The 22,387-nt window shown below is 40.7% G+C and overlaps 1 protein-coding gene across 1 annotated transcript in view; it reads right to left on the bottom strand.

Moving 5' to 3' along the window:
• Positions 1-22,387, bottom strand: part of FN1 (fibronectin 1) — a 124,494-nt gene that overhangs the window by 67,615 nt on the left and 34,492 nt on the right. Inside the window, exons 13-20 of the mRNA XM_029285178.1 lie at positions 20,983-21,120; positions 10,401-10,525; positions 8,661-8,838; positions 7,195-7,371; positions 5,629-5,757; positions 5,437-5,526; positions 4,898-5,092; positions 3,393-3,665 (exon numbers count right to left, since the gene is read on the bottom strand). Coding sequence (XP_029141011.1) covers positions 3,393-3,665; positions 4,898-5,092; positions 5,437-5,526; positions 5,629-5,757; positions 7,195-7,371; positions 8,661-8,838; positions 10,401-10,525; positions 20,983-21,120 — 1,305 coding nt within the window. The remainder of the gene's footprint in view (positions 1-3,392; positions 3,666-4,897; positions 5,093-5,436; positions 5,527-5,628; positions 5,758-7,194; positions 7,372-8,660; positions 8,839-10,400; positions 10,526-20,982; positions 21,121-22,387) is intronic.

The raw sequence follows: 22,387 nt of genomic DNA, 5'->3' as shown, positions 1-22,387 counted from the left end.
GGGTGGGAAAGGGTGGGGTTTGAGGGAGGTGGGGAGTTATATTATAAAACTTTTAAAAATTTTCAATAAAAAAAAAGAAGAAGATAAGAACATTCAAAAGACCAGAAACAAAGAGGAGGAAGAGGTAGGCTGGGAGTGGAAATGGAAGAACAGTAAAAAAGATTTCTTATTTCAAGGAAGGGAGGGAGGACAAACGCATGTACATGTGTACATACTTTTCTCCTTTCTTGCCACAAAGAATCAGGCATGCAAAGATAGACCATACTCTACATTGACTTTCCTCCCTTCTCCTTCAAGACAAATGGAGACAAGGGAGAGAGTTGAGGTGTCAAGCTTGAAGCGCGCACACAATGTTGCCACCCTTACTGCTTCTTAGCTTGCCAACGTACTAGGGGGAGGGGAGGGGGGAAAATGCAATCCAGACTCCAGACAACAAGAAATTTGACTGTGTGAACCAAGGACATTTCAGCAGGTGTTTATCAATTCACAGAGACACTTTCTCGTAACAAACTTTTGACACTTGATTGGACAATGTGAAATGTACTAATAGGGGGAGGGGAAATTGTGTGTTTTAATTGTAGCGGTTTGCACGGGGAAATAACCAGTGCTGGTTTTGCTTTTAATTGTGCCGAAATGATGTACTCAATGAAGTTTTACATAAAGATATTGGATCGTCTCGTCAGTACTTACTTGGTTGGGTTCGTTAGTCAGAACCTCGTCATTAAACCAGCTCTGAACCAAAACAATTATAACTCAGGTGTCCTGAATTCCTACAGCCTGTCCGGTTGCCTCTGGAAGAGCTATGAAGACTCAGGGGAAGATGGCCGGGGTGAAACGTAAGGGAGATCAGGCAGCTAAGTCTGGGATGGGAGTGGTGAAGGAGACCCCGAACACAGGATAAGTGGACTCCGGTACCCAGACAATGGTGACCTGCCTGAAGGAGCGAGTGGAGAAGACCTGGAAACCAGCAGTGCAGGAGGAGACCAGAACAGCAAGGGGCTTCTGGCAGACAGGAGTAGAGCTGTGGTGGGCTGTCATGCCAAAGGCGACTGAGGTTGAATTCCCTCTGATCTCCCAGGAATTTAGACGGACGTTCACCCAGGAATTTAGACGGACAGGAAAGAAAGCAGTGGAATGGGAAGAACTGATAGAATGGCGGTATCTGGCGGCTTACTGTAGCCCATCGAACAGCTGCAGAAGTTCAGTGGATTGGAGGTGCAGGGAATGGAGCCAACATGGAGGAAGGAGAAGCCTTCCAGAATAGTGTCCAGCCAACCTTCGGCAACCATCCCGGCTCCGTTACTGCAACCTCAACAAAGGACAGAGGCCGCTGCAACCAAAGGAACGGCTAGCCCCCTGCGGATCACCAGCCCCCAGCCTGGCCCAGTCCAGGGCAGGGAGCTCTTGGATCCCAGCGGGTGGCAGCCCAACCCTGTGGAATTGCTGGCCAACAACTGCCACAGCCAGTGGCTGCTGGCACCCAGTCATGGCCTTTCCCTCACAGAGTGGGGTGGCTGCAGGGATATTGGGCCATTCCGGGGGTCCTGGAGCTCCTGCCATCAAGGCCACATTTGATGGGAGTCCTGAGAAATTAGCGTTCTTCTTGAACCAGGTGTGGGTACACATGGATCGATACAGGCTGGCATAAGTCGACAACGCGAACTATGTGAATGCCATCGTGGCAAATCTTGGGGGAGAAGCAGCAGAGTGGGTGACGGCCCTCCACAATGAAGGAGATCCCAAGTTGGGAGAAACTGACACCTTCCTAAGGAAGCTCAGAGCCAGGTTTGGAGATGACATGCAGGTCCGAAATCTGCACCATCAAACAAGGGAGCAGGCTGGTGATGGAGTACATTTGTGAATTTCGGAGACTGGCAGGGAAGCTGAGACTTCGTACCCGATGCTTAGCTTACAAACAGTACGAAACCTAGGATTGCGAGTGAGGAAGCTGTACCACCTCATGAAGTTCGAGCAAGTCAACAGCTCCCTGGTGGGTGGGCTACCCGCTTCCTACTTAACTGAGCCAGTGCATCTAAGGCTGGGGAACTACAAAGAAACTATTCGGTTCGTGGTGGCCCCAAAGATGGCAGAGGCTATGATACTGGGGTTATCCTAGCTGTCCAAGTGAAACCCTGCTGTGCACTGGGGGAAAGATGTGAGGCATGTGGTGATGGTGGGAACGAGCCCCCCCCCCAAAGAAAGCGCCTAAGCAGCATGGAGATAAGGGGAAAGGGAGTGAGCGCATGAGAGCGGCATCCAAGCAGTTGCCGAAGACACAGCCCATCCCAGAGAAATACTGGGACCTAGCAGAGGTGTTCAGTAAAAGGGAATGTGACACCCTATCCTCCCATCACCCCACGGACTGTGCAATCGAGACCCTACCAGGACCCTACCCTAAGCCTAAAACGTACTCTAGAGAAATGGAAGAGCTAAGGGAATACATTGACAAGAACCTAGCCAGGGGTTTCATCCAAGCCGCTAAGTCTTGGGTGGCAGCCCATGTGCTGTTTAAAGAAAAGAAAGATGGGTCTCTAAGATTATGTGTGGATTTTTGTGGGATAAACAGTGTGTGCGTGGAAAATATGTACTCCCTCCCCCTTATGAAAGACATGTGGGCCACTTGGCAAAGGGGAAGATATTCATGAAGTTTGATCTGAGAGAGGCATATTACCAGGTAAGAATCAAGGAAGGCAATGAATAGAAAACTGTATTTAAATGCCTGCTGGGATGCTACCAGTTCGAAGTAATATACTACATGAGTATCTATACCAAGGGGTCCTAGTGTATCTCGATGATATCCTCATCTATTCTGAGACAATGGAGGAACACGTGAAATTAGTGTGACAAGTGCTGAAAAAACTTTTGAAGTTTAAACTGTATGCCAAGTTGTCAAAATGCAATTTTCATAAGACCAGCTTAGACTACCTTGGTTATAGGATATTGTGCGAATGGGTAGAAATGGACTGATGCATGGTTCAGTGCCCACCAAGGAGAATTAACTGAAAGCTTACAAAGGCTTAAGAGGCTTACATAGCAGTTGTAGATATCTCGTTTACTTCTATCTGTTACCACTCTGAGGAGTGCCATTACTTTCCTGGAGCTTCCGACCCACCTTCTAGACTTGTGCATTGTATAAAAACAAAAAAGTGCCCTGATATAGCTGCTTAGATGCTGGAAATGCTTGGAAATTCATCCCCCTCTTCTTGCTGACTCCTTTAGAAAAGGTTTGCTGAGGGGAAGGCTTGAGCTACAGGATTGTAGACCTCTTGCTGCCTAGCAAAGCCAATGGATTCATCCTAATTTTTTTATTACAGGCTTTGTGAAATGATGGAATTTCTGACAGGGTGAATTTGTGGGAAATCGATACACTGAATTAGAGGAAACAGACTTACTTGTTGTTTGTTCTCCAGTTAATGGTTCACTTTCTGTGTTTTGTCCTATAGCGTAGATCTTGAAAATGTATGTTGTTCCAGGCAAAAGTTCGGTGACCTCAGCAAATGTATATCTGCTAACGGGTAGTCTCTGACCATGTTCCCCAGGGCGGTTAACTGGAATAACCTCCACACGATAGCCAATCACTGCACTGTCAGGGGGGCTCCACATGATGGTGATTTTGTCACTGGCAACTTCCAGAAATTGAAGTTGCTGTGGAGGATGAATCTCATCTAGCCAAATAAATGTACAAGATAAAATGTTTAATGAATGGTAAGACTATATGCTGGAAAACAAAAACTTTGACAATGCATCATCACAACTACCCTCCTCTTTCTGTCCCACTTCAAAATTAATCTCTCAGCAAAAACTGCCGCTGATTCTTTTTTCAATGTTCCTTGAAATCCCATAGAGACAGTCCATGAAAAGTGCTCTTTCTGACGACAAATCCAGCCTATAGCTTTCTATCTTGCCAAGAAATCTTTGTCACTGAGATGCAGACAGTGATATAAAATAAAACAGTGGAAAACTTAAGTGTCCTTTACATAGTTCTATTCTCCAAGATTGACTATCAGATAAAAAGTAGAAGCAAATATATCTCATTTTTTGAATCACTCAAAACTAGAAAAGCAAACATTTGCTGTATCAAAAACTAGAAATTATTACTATAATTACTATAATTCAATTTTAATTCTTGAAAGCCAGTTTGTTTTAGTGGTTAAGGCACAGGCTACAAACAGGAGACTGTGAGTTCTAGTCCCGCCTTAGGCAGGAAAGCTGGCTGGCTGGGTGACCTTGAGACAGTCATTCTCTCTCTCAGCCCACAAAGTCAGGCTCAGATAACAAGTCAGTCAGACAGTCCCTGTTGCAACCAAATGGATAAACACTCAATTGATCTGAAAAGAGTGGACTTTGCATTTGCGGGAAAACACTAGGAAAAATAAACAATCTGTTCTTGTAATGTATGTAGCCTTTTTAAGATGACTCCATCATTCTTTATAATTACTTTCCCCTGTGCCTAGTAGTTTGTATTTTTAATTATAGGTTGTTTTATATATTTAATAAGGCTTATTTTTAAATATGTGTCTTATTAGATCATCGCACATTGTCAAGAGTCACTTTTTGCAAATGGGCAACTATATAAATTTGTTAAATAAAATGAATAAATAGATCAGGGGTTCCTAACCAGGAGTGCGAGATGATATTCCAGGGGGTGCGAAAACTTGGGTTGTCAAAATTATAGTGTATATGCATAATTTGTTGCCGTTATTTCGAACTTTTGTAAGTGGTGCAAGAATATATCAGAAGCGTTTTCGGAGTGCAGGGTATAGAAAAGGTTGGGAGCCGCTGAAATAGATATATGCAATAAATAAATACTGCCTTCAAGAGAACAATTCTGGAATCCAAGAAGGAAAAAAGAGAACATACCAAAAAAAATCACAAAATTACAGAAATACATTAATACCTGCCCTTGGCACTCCTGTAGTTTTCTGCTGAATGAAAATAGGAGTGCTTTCCTGGTTCTCTTCCACAGCATAAATACTGATATTGTACTGAACACCAGGCATCAAGTCACTGAGTGTCACAGATGTTGCAGATTCAGGGAGATTGAGTTCTGTACTGCTACCTTCCACCGAAGGAGTATAAACAATCCGGTAACCTTGTATAGCAAAAACATGGAGTCAGCCCACAGCACAGTCAAAACAGATTTGGTGTTCGTCCATATGCTAAACTACCCATCAGACCATCCTTTTTTGGTAAATCATAGTTTGGGGATATAGTGAGTCTACATCAAGTATAATTTATAAACAAGAAAAAGGCCGCTTTATAAATCAAATTCTAAATTGTCCCGTTTCAACCAGACAGACAGTTAAGGCCAGTCCACCTTCAGGTGTACAATTTTCTTTGGCTGTCAGATATGCTTAACACACTTTCCTCTTACAAATGGAAGAAATCCACCCAGGCCCCCCAAGTTCTGAAACAGATATAGGCTGTGATTCAGACCTGTGATTGGAGCTTCTGGTCTGCTCCAGCTGACAAGAATTGACGTATCATCAACATTTTCTACAAGATGATCAGGAGGAGCATCAGGTGCTGTGTAAAGACATAATAATTAAGAAATTTGATTGACCAGCTTTCAGAGAGAAAATGCCCACATCCATCTGTCCCTGTCTGATAGCCTGTGAACAAACATACCTGTTGTCTGTGTTGTTGAAAGAATTAGATTTTGCTCTCCTTCCTCTGAAATTTGATAGACTTTGATAATGTAGCTACGACCCGGAAGCAAGTTAGGAATGCTAACCGAACTGACTGTGTTTGGAAGATCTTTAGAAAAAGAAAAAATAGTAGGGCATAGGTTACATTCTTTAGTGAAAATGAATACAAATTTCATTCAATTAATAAACTTACAGTAAAAGAAAATTGAATGGAATTAGAATTTTCCTTTTTTATCTCACAAGATTTCATACTTCCGTAAGTTCATATGAATTTCTTCAGAATGTCTTATTTTGGATAACCATTGAGAGAAATTCTGAAAGTAGCTACTGCCCAAGATTGTCCAGCTGAAGCCCCTTTATTGCCCACATGTAAAGGGATGTGGTGCTTCAAGGGGCAATCCTGAAGGGGGCTTTCCCTTGGGGAAGCCAAGCAGTTGATCTTTATGTATGGGCATCAGGAGATAAACAGGAAAGAGATGCTTTCATTTGTAGGCTTTATCAAATATTGATATCAACTCTTGTTGTAAGATGTGCCATATGTGCCATGGACAGGGTTACAATGTTGGAGCCAGTCATAGGGAGATAAATTTGACAACTGCACCTTTCTGAACTTATTGTATGCATTACTTGCAGCCAGTATATCTCAGGAAGTGGAAGAAGGGCTACTGCCTGTTTTTCAACCTTTGACTCTTCTGGCTAATTACACTGGACAGTTGCCCCATAGTAAAGAGAGATTGATTAATGTCTCTTTGGACATGCAACATATTTCTACTTTCTTAAATAATTAAAAGGATTCTATTTAAATAAGCTCTCCCTTGTTCCAGATTTCTCTAATTATAGTGCAGTTTGTACTGTTCCATTCTTATGTAAGGTGATTGAGAACGCAGCTCCAGATCAATTTTGATGAAACTGTATGGACTCACTTTAATTATTCTTTTCCCTGGGTTATGATATTGAGACTTCTTTGGGGAATGTGTTATATTGTATATTTTGTCAGACGTGGGTGACTGCTTCCATTACATCCATGGAGTATCTTTGAAAGTAGACACATAACAATAGCAATAGCACTTAGGTTTCTATACCACTCCACAATGCTTTACAACACTCTCCAAGCATATTGCCCCCAACAATCTGGGTCCTCATTTTACCAATCTCGGAAGGACAGAAGACTGAGTCAACCTTGAGCCCCATCAGAATCGAATTCTAGGCTGTGGGCAGTACTACAGTACTGCATTCTAACCATTGCGATACATGAGCACCAAAACCCTTTTAATGATTAAGAAAGAGATGCATTGATTGTGGATTTACATATTCTGAAGCACTGCTTTTGAAGGAAATTTTCAATAGAGATTTGCCTGACTGCAGACTATAAATGTATTTGAATATACATTCAAGAAGTTCTATGAACTTTCAGATTCAGGCTTATGGGGTTTGGAGTCTGAATAGCAGATACTATCCAGGCTAGTTATACAAGATAAGGATATGAGAGATTAACTTTATTTATGCCATCTGATTCTGTGATTCATTAGATTGGGTATCTTCTTACCAAGATATTTAGGTTCATCACCATCTTCACTCAGTTCATATTCCACACGAAATCCTGACACAGTGTCTGAGGCAGAAACCCAAGAGACTACAAAGCTATTAGCTGTGATTTCTGTGACAGATTCAGAAATAGAGACGACAGAGGGAAGGGCTGTTGTTTCTCCCGCCACATGACTAGCTGCAAAGTAAAGATCAAAGTATAAAATGGCAGTATTTTTTATGGAGACTTGACTCTTTGATTCTGTTTCTGTTCATGAAAAAATTAAGTACAATTCCTATAACTTTTTAACTGATAAAATAAACTGTACAGTTAAACTGATAGTAAAAAATAAATAACACGTTCAAAAACAGAGAGGTATTTCCATCCATGATTGGATGGGCAGAAAATAGTAACCATATATGACAGGCAAGTCTGACTTTCAGCCACAAAAAAAGTAATTAATATCTGCAAATGTGGGGACAGATACTCAGCTGATAATATATTGTGAAAAAACACTATGTAAGCTAAAAATGAATGCAGATTTATCCTCATTACTACTGCTGCTATAGGTAGTACTTTAATATTGGCATTAATTCAGCATTAGTATCAATGACACATGTCTATATCATCCATAATAAGAAATTTTAACTGAATCACGTTCTTTAGGAAGAGGGAGGTAATGGAGAATTATTAAGGGCAATGGAGGTTAAGACAACTCCTACAGCTATTAGCACTCCATTTAGAATAGCAGAATTTATATTTTAGTTTCAAGACAAGAGTAATCTTGATTGAAAACAGCAACACAGAGAAAGTGCCAGAAGCCAGCAACATAATTACAAAAGCAGTAAATTATGTCTTCATTCTGTCTTAGAGCCAGAAGGAATAGAAACTAAACAGAGTTAAAAGATGTAACAAAGGTACATTGCTTTGCCCTGCAGGTTAATATTCACTTTCAAAATCTTATTTATTTGTTTATTTATGTATTACGTTTTACTTCTATACTTCCATAATTGTGTAAACTTCAGTGTTTACATTAACATAGACAGTTGAAACAATATAAAAGGTAGTCCTCAACTTACAACCCAAAGTTATAATGACACTGAAAAAGTGACATGACCATTTTTCATATTTACGATGTTGCAGCATTCCCATGGTCATGAGATCAAAATTCAGATGCTTGGCAACTGACTCATATTTATGCTAGTTGAGTGTATTGGGGTTATATGATCATCTTTTGCGATCTTCTGACAAGCAAAGTCAATGGGGAAGCCAGATTCACTTAACAACTGTGTCACTAACAACTGCAGTGATTCACTTAAAAACTGTGGCAAGAAAAGACATAAAATGGGGCAAAGCTCCCTTAACAACTGTCTCACTTAGCAATAGGAATTTTGGGTTCAATTGTAGTTGTAAGTCGAGTACTACCTGTAATGCAAATAAACAGTCCAGGGTAATAAAATGCAATAAAGACAAATCAGAACACTTACATGAAATAGCTGTTGTACTAGAGGTAGTGAATTCAAAACGGGTGATTTCTCTCTGACCATAATGCTGCACACTTATAAGCTGTCCCTCATAAAGGACACCAGGTTTCAGACCTGAGATTGTGTAGGAATTTAAATAGCCTGGAATTTTAGCTTCTTTCCATTGCACTCCAGAATTTTTCTAATGGAATTAAACATAATGGATATCAGCATGAGAATACTCAGTAACAGAATTCTGCAATTTTCTTTCTACTATGGTTATTGCTACTGGCTTTAATTTCTATCAGATTATTTTAGCAATAATGTTTTGAAAAGAACAAAAATCATCTGCAAAAACACAGAGCAAATACTAATTTTTGTCTTCAAACTCTACGTGAATTGCAGTGGAAGGGGAGAAATGGATTTCTGGGACTGCAATGTGAGTTATTTGGAAGAAGGACAAGTTGTTGGTATCTCACAAAGATGAGTAACAGAGAGTTTGGCCAGAGATAACAAACTTGTGCAGGAAAGCTTTCAACTGAATCCTGGGAGAACTGAAACAGCCCTAAAATCTGACTGCAGACAAGCATTCTTCTATCCTAAAATAATACAGGAATGTGACTGAAATAGAGCTTATTAAACCACCCAATGAAAAGCCAATTAAGAATTCATTCACACATTCATTAAGTCAAAAATGAGGAAATGAATAAAATGAATTTATACTCATGTAAAGGATGGCAAATGTGACAATAGTTGAAATCTGATAATTTCTCAGTTAGAATACAATGCACAATTTGATCAAAAGAAAAACAAAAAAGAAAAGGAAGAGATATGCTCTAAGATAAAAAATATGCACAGCTCAAATATCAAAATATTAAAAATCCAGAGGGAAAGAAGGGAAGATAAACACAATACCCAATCCTGATGCAATTAAACACAGCATCTATTACTATTCCAGCCAAATGGCTTTGTTTAAAATAAATTATGTATTTTATTTTATTTTATTGCATACAATGTCAGGGAAATCTACAAATGCTAGACACCATGTAGTTCTGACAGCCTAGATTGCTAGTTCATTCTATTTGACATTTGCGTGCCTATCCTTGGCACACCGCAGGGGGCGAACTAACTTACACCAAGCTGACTAACGATGCTCGCTCAGTTTGCTGGCTCTTCCAGGTATCTCTGCCAATCTCACTTTGTCTCAGGTTACATTGCCTTGTATCCAGCCAGGTTCAGAGCGCCAGCTTCCACTCTCCGCTCACATGAACGCAATTAGTTTTTCCCACCAAAGTGGTACCCATTTATCTACTTGCAATATTGCATGCTTTTGAACTGCTCGGGGAGAGGACCCGGGGAGCGAGCAATGGGAGCTCACCTTGTTTCACACCCTGGCCGGCAATTCCAGCGTCATTAAGCCACTGAGCCACTGTGTCACCACTATAAATAATGTAGGCTGTGCTTTATAAATCCTGTTACCTGCTTCAAGAAGCAAACTTCTAAAGAGAACACACACAAGTCCAGAAAAAGCGGTGTTTGTTTTAAGGCATCTATCTATCAATCCTGACACACTGCTCAATTTCTTGCAGCACACAGAGTATGTCCTTAGCCAAGTTACAAAGCACTGCCAAGTATTAACATAAATCTAAACTTAGAAATAAAATCTTTTTTTATGATCTAGTTGAATTGTAATTATAAATCTGTAAGAAATTCTGAATGTATGAATGAAGAAAATGTTGATCAGTATATGACAAAAAGACTTACCGGTTTCCAGCGAAGAATATAATTGGAAATGTGAGAGGACTCAGGTGCAATCCACTGGATAGGATGAGAATCAGGCTGAATTGGAACGTCTGTGATAATCACCTGAACAGGATGACCAGGGGAACCTAAAATTTAAGATTATCCTTATTAAAGTCTGTTTGCTACCTCTTAATAGTCCTTCCAATTTTGGCTACATTATTATTAAGCAACGGATGGAAACTAATCAAGGAGAGAAGCAACCTAGAACTAAGGAGAAACTTCCTGACAGTTAGAACAATTAACCAATGGAACAACCTGCCTCCAGAAGCGGTGAATGCTCCAACACTGGGAGATTTTAAGAAGAGACTGGACAGCCATTTGTCTGAAATGGTATAGGGTTTCCTGCCTGAGCAGGGGGTTGGACTAGATGACCTCCAAGGTCCCTTCCAACTTTATTATTATTATTATTATTATTATTATTATTATTATTATTATTATTATTATTATTATTATTATTATTATATTTTCATGAACAATTTTTCACAAAATGTTTCAGTTTTAGTTACCTTTGCAATGAGATCTGTAGCCAAACTGATTAAGGGAGGGGTGCAAATAAAAGGTGTATCTTCTTTCCTATCAATGAGTCTAGGCATCAAAAATTAGGACTCTATATTTTCTTTTTTGTTTTAGGAACTGGTCCCCTAGACCAGGGCTTTTCAACCTGTGGCACGTGTACCACTGGTGGTACTTCGGCACCTGGCAGGTAGTAGGCGTATGACGGATTGAAAAGCACTGTAAAAACAAGTGTAAAAATGGATGAGTTGAAGCAGCGGCAGCCACACACAGTCTTCGGGCGAAGATTCAGCTGGAGCTGCGGTGTTGCTGGGGCTCTGCTGAGAGCCCAGGATCAGCGCACGCAACTCCAGCTGATCAGCGCTTCCAGCGCACCCAGAAGAGGAAAGGAGGAAGGGGGGGAGAGAGGAGAGGATATAGAAGGGAGAGGGAGGAGATATAAAAGAAGGAAGAGGGAGAGAAGAGAGGATATAAAAGGAGGAGAGGGGAGAGAAGATATAAAAGCAGGAGTAAAACCGATACTTTTTTCCTTTTTTTATGGTTTGTAACATTTTATTAGATTATATAATAAAATACAAAGATACAAAAGCAAATAGTAGGATACAGTGGGGAGGAAGAAGGGAAAAAAAGTGAGGGGGAGAAAGGAGAAAGAAAAGACACTGACTCCCGACTTCCTCTATTGCAGTAGAATGAAGCATTAACATCGAACCTCAACTTTTTATTTTTCCATAATGGTATAAACTAGCCATTTCTATAACAAATCAATAAAAGCCAAAAAGCCGCCCCCCCCTTTTAGTCATCAAGTTTTTGACACCTTGCTAAGCACCGGTGGTACTTGAATATTGTCATGTCCTAAAAGTGGTACAATCTATGAAAAGGTTGAAAAGCCCTGCCCTAGACAACTGACAGGAAAGTAGGATGAAAGGAAAACAGGTGTTTACTTAAACTATGTACTAATATTTGTTTAAAACTAAGGCTCTATAGGTAGGAGGGAAGCTGTACTTGAGTAAAAATACTAAGAACTGGCGCCCAGTTGAGAGCTGCTACCACATAAGGACACACAAGTAAATGCTTTTCAAAGGTACTGTGTTTTTTATAAATTAATCATCAAAACAGAGCTTTTCTGGCATTGGGGCTTATAGATTTGGATTATAAAAAATCAAGGGATGGTGAGATGGTAGCACTTTTCTGTATCTGGAAATACTGTAGACTTATTTGTGCATCTTTCTGTAATGTATTTATTTATTTATTTGGATCCCATCTTTATGATTTTTACATCTCAACTCAATTCAACATACCTTCCTCCTCTTGTTTCCCCCCACAACAACCACTCTGTGAGGTGAGTTTGGCTGAGATACAGTGACTGATCTAAAGTCACCCAGCTGGCTTTCATGGCTAACATGGGAATAGAACTCACAATCTTTCTCATTCTATCCTGGTGCCTTAATCCAGGAGTCCCCAACCTGTGGGCCGCGGCCCACAACTGGGCCGAGTGACTGGCTGACCAGTACACTCATGTGTGTGCGCACACTCACCCCTGCTAGAGCTAGCGTTGCTACCAGCATCATGTGGGCACTAGCGTCACAGCCAGCGTTGCGTGAGTGAGCGCAGCCCCATTTGCATGAGCGCATAAGGACACATCCCCCTCCCTTTCACTCTGGGCCGCCAACCCAGAAAGGTTGGGGACCTCTGCCTTAACCAACAGACCAAATTTATTCCATTATTTATTTATTCTTGAAAGCTTTCTGGGTTTCTATTTTATGTTCCTTAAATCCAGGTGAAAAAATGAGGCTGAATCTCTTTCATATTATATGCATGCGGGAAACCTAAGGTTTTTCACAGTGAAGTGATGCTTCATTGCAATTCCCACCAAAATCACTCCCTCACATGCAACCTTAAGAACTGGGAATAAATACTCCCCCATAAGTGGGAAAGGAAGGAAGTGAAAAGTAGAAGCTTGAGAAGGAAAGCCCCAATCAAACTCCTCACTTCCATTGTTTTTTTCAATCTAAAAGCCCCATCCTAGTTGCCATTGGCTGTAGAATATAAACTTCTGTGTTTACACCATAGATTATCTCTGGTCTACTGATTTGTTTATAGCATTTTTACGGCCAGGGTGGGTTACAATAAGCTAAAAGACAAAGAACAAAATAAGACTCTTGTAATCAGGGATTCTCATACCCTCCCCAAGGCAGTGGGGCAGAGTGACAGAGAGGATGACCATTTAGCCTTCTTCTCAAAAGAATTCAAATGTGGCCATTTGCTTTTTAAAATTATTTTTTCTAAAAAATATTGCTTTCTCTCCCTTTTTAGGAGCTCTTATTTTGTTTTCATGTTATCTTTTTATTTTCAGCAAGAATAGGGTCCTCAAAGGCTGGACATAGCCAGATTCCATGGAATTCTAATGTGAACTCTATTAACAATCATAGTTTGATCAATTAGCTTAATTTCCTGGGTTTTCATGATACAAAGTACCATAATATAATTACACGCTTAATTAAAACGAGTCTGCTTACTCTGCAGTTCAACAGCTTTACTGATTAGCTGACATCACTCAAAAGTAGTCAAGGTCACTAAATCCCCAGCTCGTGTTTTTAGTTTATTTACTTTTTATAACCATCTGCATGAATTTTCCAGTTAGATGCTGATTAATTTAATTACTGAATGAGCCTACAGAATTTTGTGAATAAGGCAGAAATTCCCATAGCACATCACCAAACAACTTACTCTGCAAAAACATCTCTTATTTTAGCAATTAAACTCTTCCTTTTAAAAACGTTCCCCATTTTATGTATTGGTTTGGATAAGTGCATTAACACAAATACCTGTGGAATGTTTAAAAAGTTTCCATAAAAACAACGCCCATTTCAAAAGTATTCCAACTCCCAAAGCAACACTCAGTTATTTGATTATGTATATATATTTTTCATTGAACAAGGTATATGTAAGGCATTCACCAACACTCTGAGAGTACACATATTTCACATAACTTCATTAAACGTTTATTTTAACAGTTGGTTAAGACTTCCTGGAGCTCATTTCAAAAGCCAATGGAAGGAATCTAAGAGTTTGATTTTAGTGTTTCACTTCAACATTCACCAGAATGTACTATTCATCTCAACACAACGTTATATGTGGCTGCACATATAATATTTCAGCACAGATGCAAAACCACGCTGCTTAACTCCCTCATCCCCTATACTTCACTATTTTAAACTTGCTGTTCTAGGTGCTTACTGGTACTTAGACGCCACTCTCATCCAGTAGGATGCTGAAGTGACTTACCCTCCCTTCTTACAATAAAAGTGCTTAAAATATAAAAATGGTATCTGCTTGGGTGAGGGATGAGATGTCCTTGCTCTTTGAGGGCAAGAGGAATCTTTTTTACATTTGCAAACCTTCATAAATATTATTCCAAACCAAATGAGGACATTTACTTGTCAAATAGAGTAAATTATTGTAACTAAAAATGAATTAAAAATAATTTAAAACTTGATTACAAACAATCAAAATCAACTAGTATTCATCCAAACAAAAAACAACTGGCTTTAGAGGGCTTCTTTCCTAAAAGCAAGAAAAGAGGGCACTGAGTGCAATGGCTAAAGGAGGATCTTCAACAGCATCATTATTGATATAAAGATAGCACCTACTTTTTCAGGTAAGTTCCATGGAATTTGAATCTGTAACATTTCATAGATCTGCCATAGTTTTATAAGAAATAAAGATCACCCAACTCTAAATCACATCTTGTTACTTTAGGAAGCACTAGAGACGGGTGTCAAACTCGCCATGTCACCTGACGTGTCGCAACATATCGCAACTCTTTTTGCATTGCTGGCAATGGGGTGGGCGCGGCTTCGGTATGATGAAACCAGCCCGTGGGTCGGCAGTTTGACACCCCTGCACTAGAGCTACAGAAGGAAAAAAATCAGAAAGCTAACTTTTCCCCTATATTACTTCTTCAAGCCAAAGTACTGCCTTTTATTTTTCCTTACTGAAAAGTGTTTATGCATCAACTTGGAAAAGCTGAAATAAAGAAAGGTCTGCTTGTGGTAAGATTTGAGTATGCACTGGAAACTCATGTCACTAAAACTTCAGCTACAGAGGCAATAATGGATACCATATCTTGCATTACCATATCTTGTTTTACCAGGATTAATTGAATACATTATCATTTCCTGGGCTTACTCAACACAAAGTCATAAACCAAGGTTTTACTATACATATTTTATTTATTGGTTTGTTTGATTTCTGTAGCCACCTATCTTAATAAGTAAATCTGGATGGATATATGTATGTATATGTGTATATAAAATTTTTAAAAATCCCTTCTCATCCTTTTGGGTGGTTTGTGTCTTCTTCAATCTCAAGCCCTCTACCAGAGGCCTGGGAGTTTCAGAATTTTGCTAGCTGTTCCTAGCATTACAACCTTTTGGACCAAGAGCTCTGATGTCATTCCAGGGATCTGTTGGAGCCACTCTCCCAGCTTAGGAATCATAGCCCCAAGTACTCCTACCACTACTGAGATCATTTCAACCTTTACTTTTCACATTCTCTCCAGTTCCTCCTTCAGGTTCTAGTATTTCTCCAGTTTCTCATAACTTCTTCCTGATGTTGCTGTCACTTGGCACAGCTACATTTATCACTACTGCTATCTTCTAGTCTTTATCTATTACATTATCTGGTTGACTGCCCAGTATTTGTCTGTCCATCCGGATTTGTAAGTCCCTCAGATTCTTAGCCCTCTGTATTTCCACAACCTTCTCTGGGACCTCCCATCTAAACTTAGAATGGTCTAGCCCAGTGGTGGCGAAGTGCCCAAACTGCAACCCAAAACCCACTTATGTATCGCCGGGTGCCGGGTGGGCATGGCCCGCTGGGTGGGCGTGGCTACAGTGGACATGGCAAACTGGGTGGGCGTGGCCAGGATGGGCATGGCCAGCTCGGTGTTGCTCCTGGGGAGGGATGCGTGTGGGGGGTGGGCAGGATTGGGGGAGATCCAAGGGGTCTCTGGCAGGTGGGGCAGTGGGCAGGGCGTCTTGCTCAGCTGGTGACTTGGGGGGGAAGGGGGCAGCTACACCCCTTCCCAAATGCTGCCATCTCACGAAAGCAGGATGAAAACTCTAAAAAGCGACAAGGAAAAAAAGTTAAAACAGAAGAGTTTCTCGCGATGGTTTTCTTTCCTGTGGGGGTTGGAGGGCATGGGGGGAGGCTCCTGAGCCCCGCAGCTCTTCTGAGGGGGGGAAGGAGAGTGGGGAGGGTCTGTGCTGGGATTGGGGCTCCTCATGCCTTCTGCTGCCCACCTGCGCTCTTCTGCCGCAGATGCTGCGGCTCTGCTTGCCTGGCATAAGCGCGCTCCGCCCTGCCAGGCAAGCAGAGCCACAGCATCTACAGCAGAAGAGCGCAGGTGGGCAGCTGCTATGGCTCCACTTGCCTGGCAGGGCAGGGGCACACTCGCGCATGGGAATGCGCGTGGGGCTGCTGCCTCGCTTTCTGTGCCATGCCAGGGCTGGGCACGGAGACTCCACGTGGTTTCTTCCCCTATAAACATTGGGAGCGCCCACCCCGCTTACCCCTCATCCCGGGGCAACTGCCGCCATCCCGCGCTCTCCAGCCCGTTGCTGGCCAGCCAGGCGCGCTGAGCAAGGGCCTCGGGCAGATGGAGGCCAGAGGGGAGCGAGAGCCATGGCTGCCTGGCTCCTCCACCTGAGGACGTGTGCGGGGAGAGGCGCTGCCCGGCTCGGTAAGCCGCAGTCCGCCCACAGGAGGAGGAGGATGGAGGGCTGGCCGGGGACAGGCGCAGTGCTGCCATGGGGGGAATCTGACCAGCCCCAGCCTGGAGGGGGGGAGAGGCCAAGGGAGCCCAAAGGGAGGCAGGCATGGTGTTCAGGGGTAGCCGCTCTCTCCCCTTCCCCCACGCTCCTGCAGAAGGGCTGGCTGGCTTCGGCGTCACCTGGGCAGGCCTGGCTGCGCATCTGCCTAGTGGCACTGGCGGGCCCGGCCTTCCTTCCTTCTCCCTCCCCTCCTTCTTCCTTCCTCTCTCTCTCTCTCTCTCCCTCTTTCTCCAAAGTCCAAATTTATGTGTCTTCCTTCCTCCGCTAGCCTTCTGCAAAGCGCAACGGACACCGCGTCCTACTTGTCTTCTCCAAACTCATGCCCACCATCGCTTCCAAAGGCCATCTGCTCGCTCACTCGCTCACTCGCTCTCTCACTGCACTCCTATCAAAACCTGCTTTTATAGGTTCCCCTCTCCCCGCCCAGCTCTCGTAGCTGTTCTCGCAAGAGCGCTGTTGGATTCGGTTTTCCTGCCCTCTCCAGTTCCCACTATTCATGCGCATAGGTTCGCCACCACGGGTCTAGCCTATACTCTGTACAGATGTTCCTATACACAATGCAACTACTTAGTTGTGCCACTCAGTGTATGTTGTTCCTGCCAGTATCCTACACCCTGCCACTATGTGTTGGACTGTGTCTGAGGCCTCTGCATCTTGGATCCTACCTACTGTGGTAGATCCCTGCTTCTATGGATCTGGTGCTTAGTGTCTGTTCTTGGGCTGCTATGATTGGTGCCTTGGTGCTGTCTTTTAGTCCAGCCCTTTCCAGTCACTGATAGGATTTCCCAATGTTTGCCACCTCAGCTATCAATGGTACATTCCATGCAGAGTCTTGTCTTGCTATAGCACTTCCTCTGCTTGATCTTTCTATATTTCTCAATAGCCTTGTATGAACTAAATACATGAGAGCAAAAACAGCATGCATACTTGAATATATCGCTGGCACATATTCACTTTGTAATAGGTGTGATACAGACAGAAGTATGCTGGTAAGTTGTGTCTCTATATAACTAAGAGAAATGGAAGGATGTAATAAAACAGAATGAAGATAGCCTGACTTTGCGGAATGGAATTAATGAATATTTGCAGGGAAATAAATGAAAGATCTAAAATCTCTCAAAATGTATGAATTAGTACCAACTAGATTGTTCTGGATGCTCATGAAAATAGGAATCTATAGACCATGCCCTTAGCATTGGGAAAAGGAGATATTACCGACTATGGATGATTGGAGACAGAAAGTCTCATATTTTGCAGAAATGGCAAAAATATCCGCATACCTGAAGGATCAGTATCAAGAGAAATTCATTTTGGTATGGAGAAGATGGATAGATTATATTCAGAGAAAATATGAAATGAACAATTATCATATAGCTTCTGATTAATTATTGTTACTTATAAATATTTTTATATATAATTTATATATATAGTTTACAGTTAAGTTGATTGTATATTAGAGTTACAGTAAGTTTATACTTGTTTACATTATGAATGGGTTGTTTGGGTTAAACTTGGATTATTATGTGATTATTCCTGTACTCAGTTCTGGGAAGTCCGGGGGGGGAGGGGGGAAGAGGATTAGGGGGAAATTATAAAAATTGATATATTTAAATATTATAGGTAAATAATGGAATTGTATTGAAAAGAGGAGATGCTCGGCTGGTACCCCAAACTGCACTCAATGAGATGGTTAAGAAGGGAGATGGGATGTAGGGAGGTGGAAAGGAGGAAGGAGGAGAGGTTGTGGGTCTAGGGGGTGGAAGGAGAGGAAAGTGAATGAGGGTGGAGGCAAGGTGGGGACTGCCGAGCGTCTCCGAAAATGTATTGAGTAGGATTATCTTTTTTGCTTGTGTATGTAAATGCATCATATTGGTATTTGCTGTTCAATTACAAAAATTAATAAAAAATTTATAATTAAAAAAAAGAAAAAAAAATATAGACCATGCCCTTAGCTTTATTTGAAAGGAGATTCTGTAAGGTCCCTGTTGAACAATGCCTATGTCCTTGTGATGTTGGTCAAGCAGAGGACATTATCCATTATTTCCTCCTCTGCCCCATTTATAATGAGATCATGGCCAAATTACTAATTGCAGATGAACTCAAAGGCTCTTGCCTTGAAAAATTGAATTATGTCCTTTAGATTAGTTGCATATTAAGTTCCAGTCAGTGGTAATATTGGAAGATCAACTACAGAGATCTGGGAAAAATTCAGTATTCTGAATGAATGTATTGAAGATCAAAAAAAAATTGTTGTTAGGTGACAAAAATGGATGGGTGGGAATGAGATGGGAGAGTACAGAAAAACTGATTGGGCTGTTTGGCAACCCAAGAATGAATTAGAGTGGTGACTGTTGAGCAACTGCTTCAAAAACAGTCTGCTTTTTTTCAAATGCTTAAGTATGTTTATTACTATAAACATACAAAAAAGGATTGATTGTTTATGATGAAAGACTGACAGAATAAAAGGTCAGGAGAAATTCTGAATGCAGGATAGGCCAGTATTTTAAAAATGAGTGAAAAGGCTTCAAAACAAGGTACCTCCAACAGAGACAACTGAATAAATGTAGAAAGATTTGGAATGAGACTAAGTGAGGGAATGCTTAGAAAAAATATTTTAAATATTTGTATGGGAAATATAAAAATATGTCAAAAAGCAAAACTTAAGTGAATTCTTTGTTAATCTCCAAGATAAATCTGATGAAAAGAGTCATAAATGATGAGGAAATCTTTGAAAATGATGAGGCTGCAGGCACGAAACTGGAGGCCATGTTAATTATGAGTGAAGTTTATTCAATGACTGGTTATGCGACTTATGTGTACGAAGATTGCATCTATAGCCGAGGATTAGAATGGCATTACTGTTCCTCTTTCTGCAAACAGAAAGGTAGCAAAATTGAATGTAAAAACTACAGGGGATTGACTTGTTAAATGTGCCTGGGAAGATGTCTGGCAGATTTCTGACTGAAAGGTATGAGATTTGATAACAAGCAAAAATAGGAAAGTACAACACAGATTTGAGTTTACTTTTCAGATCACTGAGAAACGTATTAAATATGCAAAACAGAATGTATTTTACATTTGTTAATTCAGAGAAAGCATATGATAGGTTTGAATTACAGAACATTCTGGGTGAATATGAAGTCAAAGGTTGATTGCTATAGGAGGGAAGTAAAGCAAGTGTGAACAGTTCAACAATGATTCAAAATTGATCAGGAGGTAAGACAAGAAGGTGTGATGTCCTCTTGTTTTTTTAATATATTTATGGATAAACATATAAGTAATGTTGCTGATGCTATGCTATTGTTGGCTGAGAACCTAAAGGATTTGCAGCAAATGTTAGATGCAATAAGGAGAATGGTCTGAAAATTAATGTTTCAAAGGTCAAAGCAGTTGTCTGATAAGAAACCGCAAGTTACTAAAAATGGGGAAATGGATGGAGAAATTTGCAAATGATGCCAAAAAGTATCAGTAGTATGTGGTGTTATGTTTGTAGAAAGAAGTGGAAATGATTGCATATGAGTTTGTTTCTGCCCACTTTGTTAAATAGAAATGAGAGTTGTATGTGCCAGAAGAGAAATAATAGTTCAGTGTAATAGGCATCAGTGTGTAAAAATACATGCAAAAATGATCAAGAAAGATTAATTAAATTAAGCTGAATTAATTCAAGAATTAATTCAAGAATGCTGACTGAATGTGGACTAAGTACAAAAGTGAGTGACCAGTACAAATAAGTTACATTGAGCTGGTTGGGCCACATAAGGAGAATGAAAGAGGCTCAAACTGCAAAACAAATATTTGAAGTAGAGTGAATATGTCAAAAGGAAAGGGAAGAGAGGAAAATATGTAGAGTTCGTCACAAACAAAAGCATGAGAATTTTAAAGAGCACAGGGCAATGGATAGATTGTTATATGGACACAGTGGAAACATCAAGTTCTTTGACTATTTCTTATTTCTTTTCTATACTTTGTGTAACATTACATTTTTAAAGGAGTAGTCATACATCTGATTAGCACAGTCAATGATGTAATTATGGGATCTTTATGTTTGACTCAATGACTTCTGAATTTATTTCTCTCTCTCTCTCTACTTAAAATGGTGATTTAAAAGTCATATTATAAGGTACTCAGAAAGCATACCATAAGTCATGTGAAAATAAGTCATGTGGTCTCTCTCATTCATAGATTTGGATTCTTACCTGTATTCAAAGGTTGGCAGTGCCATTCTCCAATACCCCGGCCATAACAGTAGCACTGATATCTCACTCCATGGGCATGCTTCTCCCATGAATCCCCAATCTGGTAAAAGGTCTGGCTTTCTGAATCTTGACACTGGTCTAAAAACGGAACACCAAACAGTTATTTCAGGCCTATTACAAGGGTTGAGTTCTGCTGTCTTAGAGAATAAGCAGGTCTTTGAATGGCTGCTGAAATTTCCATACAAATTTGATCCCAATCAGTTACTTTTGAACTTATTGAAAAAAATATTGTGTAAGTTGCTCTATTTTCTGACTTGAACAGAACAGACTCAGCAAGAATCTTTCCTCATTAAAAAAAACCCTTCAAGTTAATATAACAGACTTAAGTTTCAATGTGATTGTTTGCTCCAGGTTTAATATGTAGAAGAATAGAGAGAGAAAAAAGAATATATCCCAATGCCCAATGAAATATTGTATTAAAGGATATCGCCTAATGTACAACCCCCATATGTAGTCTGATGGTTGGGCTTACAGATCCATGCTGCAAAACTGCAGAAAACAGTCAGAATTTGCGTCATTAGGCCATCCTGGTTTTTGCAACCCAGATCTGTTTTCCATAGAAACTATTGCTATGATACATCATAGTTTCCATTTTAGTGCAATGGGTGAAATAAACTATTGTGGCTCACTCAATGAACCACTAATGAGTAGGTGAACCAGATAATCTAATCAACAGCAGATGGAAGGACTCTCAGAAAGTAACTCTATAATTTTAAAAATGCCTTGATTTGGAAAGTCAGTATGCTAGAGCAAAGGCAACAGTGCTTAGCGGCGCTTATTTTCAACAGTACAGCCATTGGCAAAGCAAAAGTTGCTTCCAATCCCCCACCCCAGGTCTGGTCTTGACAGCGGCTGGGAGAGAAGGAAGGCACTGCATTCCACAGACTTCTATCAGTTCAACAGGCAGTTGAACAGCTTTGAGGTGCTGGGAAAGGAGGACAGGCTGTAAAAAGCCTGGATTTATGGACCTTCTCGACATTCCTTCCTGTAATTAAGAGAAAAGCTTTGCCAAGGAATTGATTCAAACGCTGGAGAAGCAATAGCTAAAATAACACTTTCCAGGAACAGGCACATCATTCTCATTTCCCATGTAGCACTGTCTATTTCTCTCTGCTGCCTTTACACTATTACAGCCTTTGATAAGAAAATTTGTGTCAGTACTTCCTGCACAAGGTGGAAAAATGGTTGTTTACGTATGTTTTAAATCCTAAACAATGCCTTATGCAGACTCACTTGATATGGTTCTAACTGGAGTTGTGTCCATTCAGTATGAAGCGAATTGACTGTGTAGTTAAACACTGATCCATTTAAAGTTTCGGGCATCTAAGAAGCTAACCTAGTAAAA

This window comes from Protobothrops mucrosquamatus, unplaced genomic scaffold (genome assembly GCF_001527695.2).
Source record: "Protobothrops mucrosquamatus isolate PMUCROS unplaced genomic scaffold, P.Mucros_1.0 scaffold1377, whole genome shotgun sequence".
Lineage (NCBI taxonomy): Eukaryota > Metazoa > Chordata > Lepidosauria > Squamata > Viperidae > Protobothrops > Protobothrops mucrosquamatus.
This window is presented reverse-complemented; position numbering and strand designations above follow the sequence as displayed.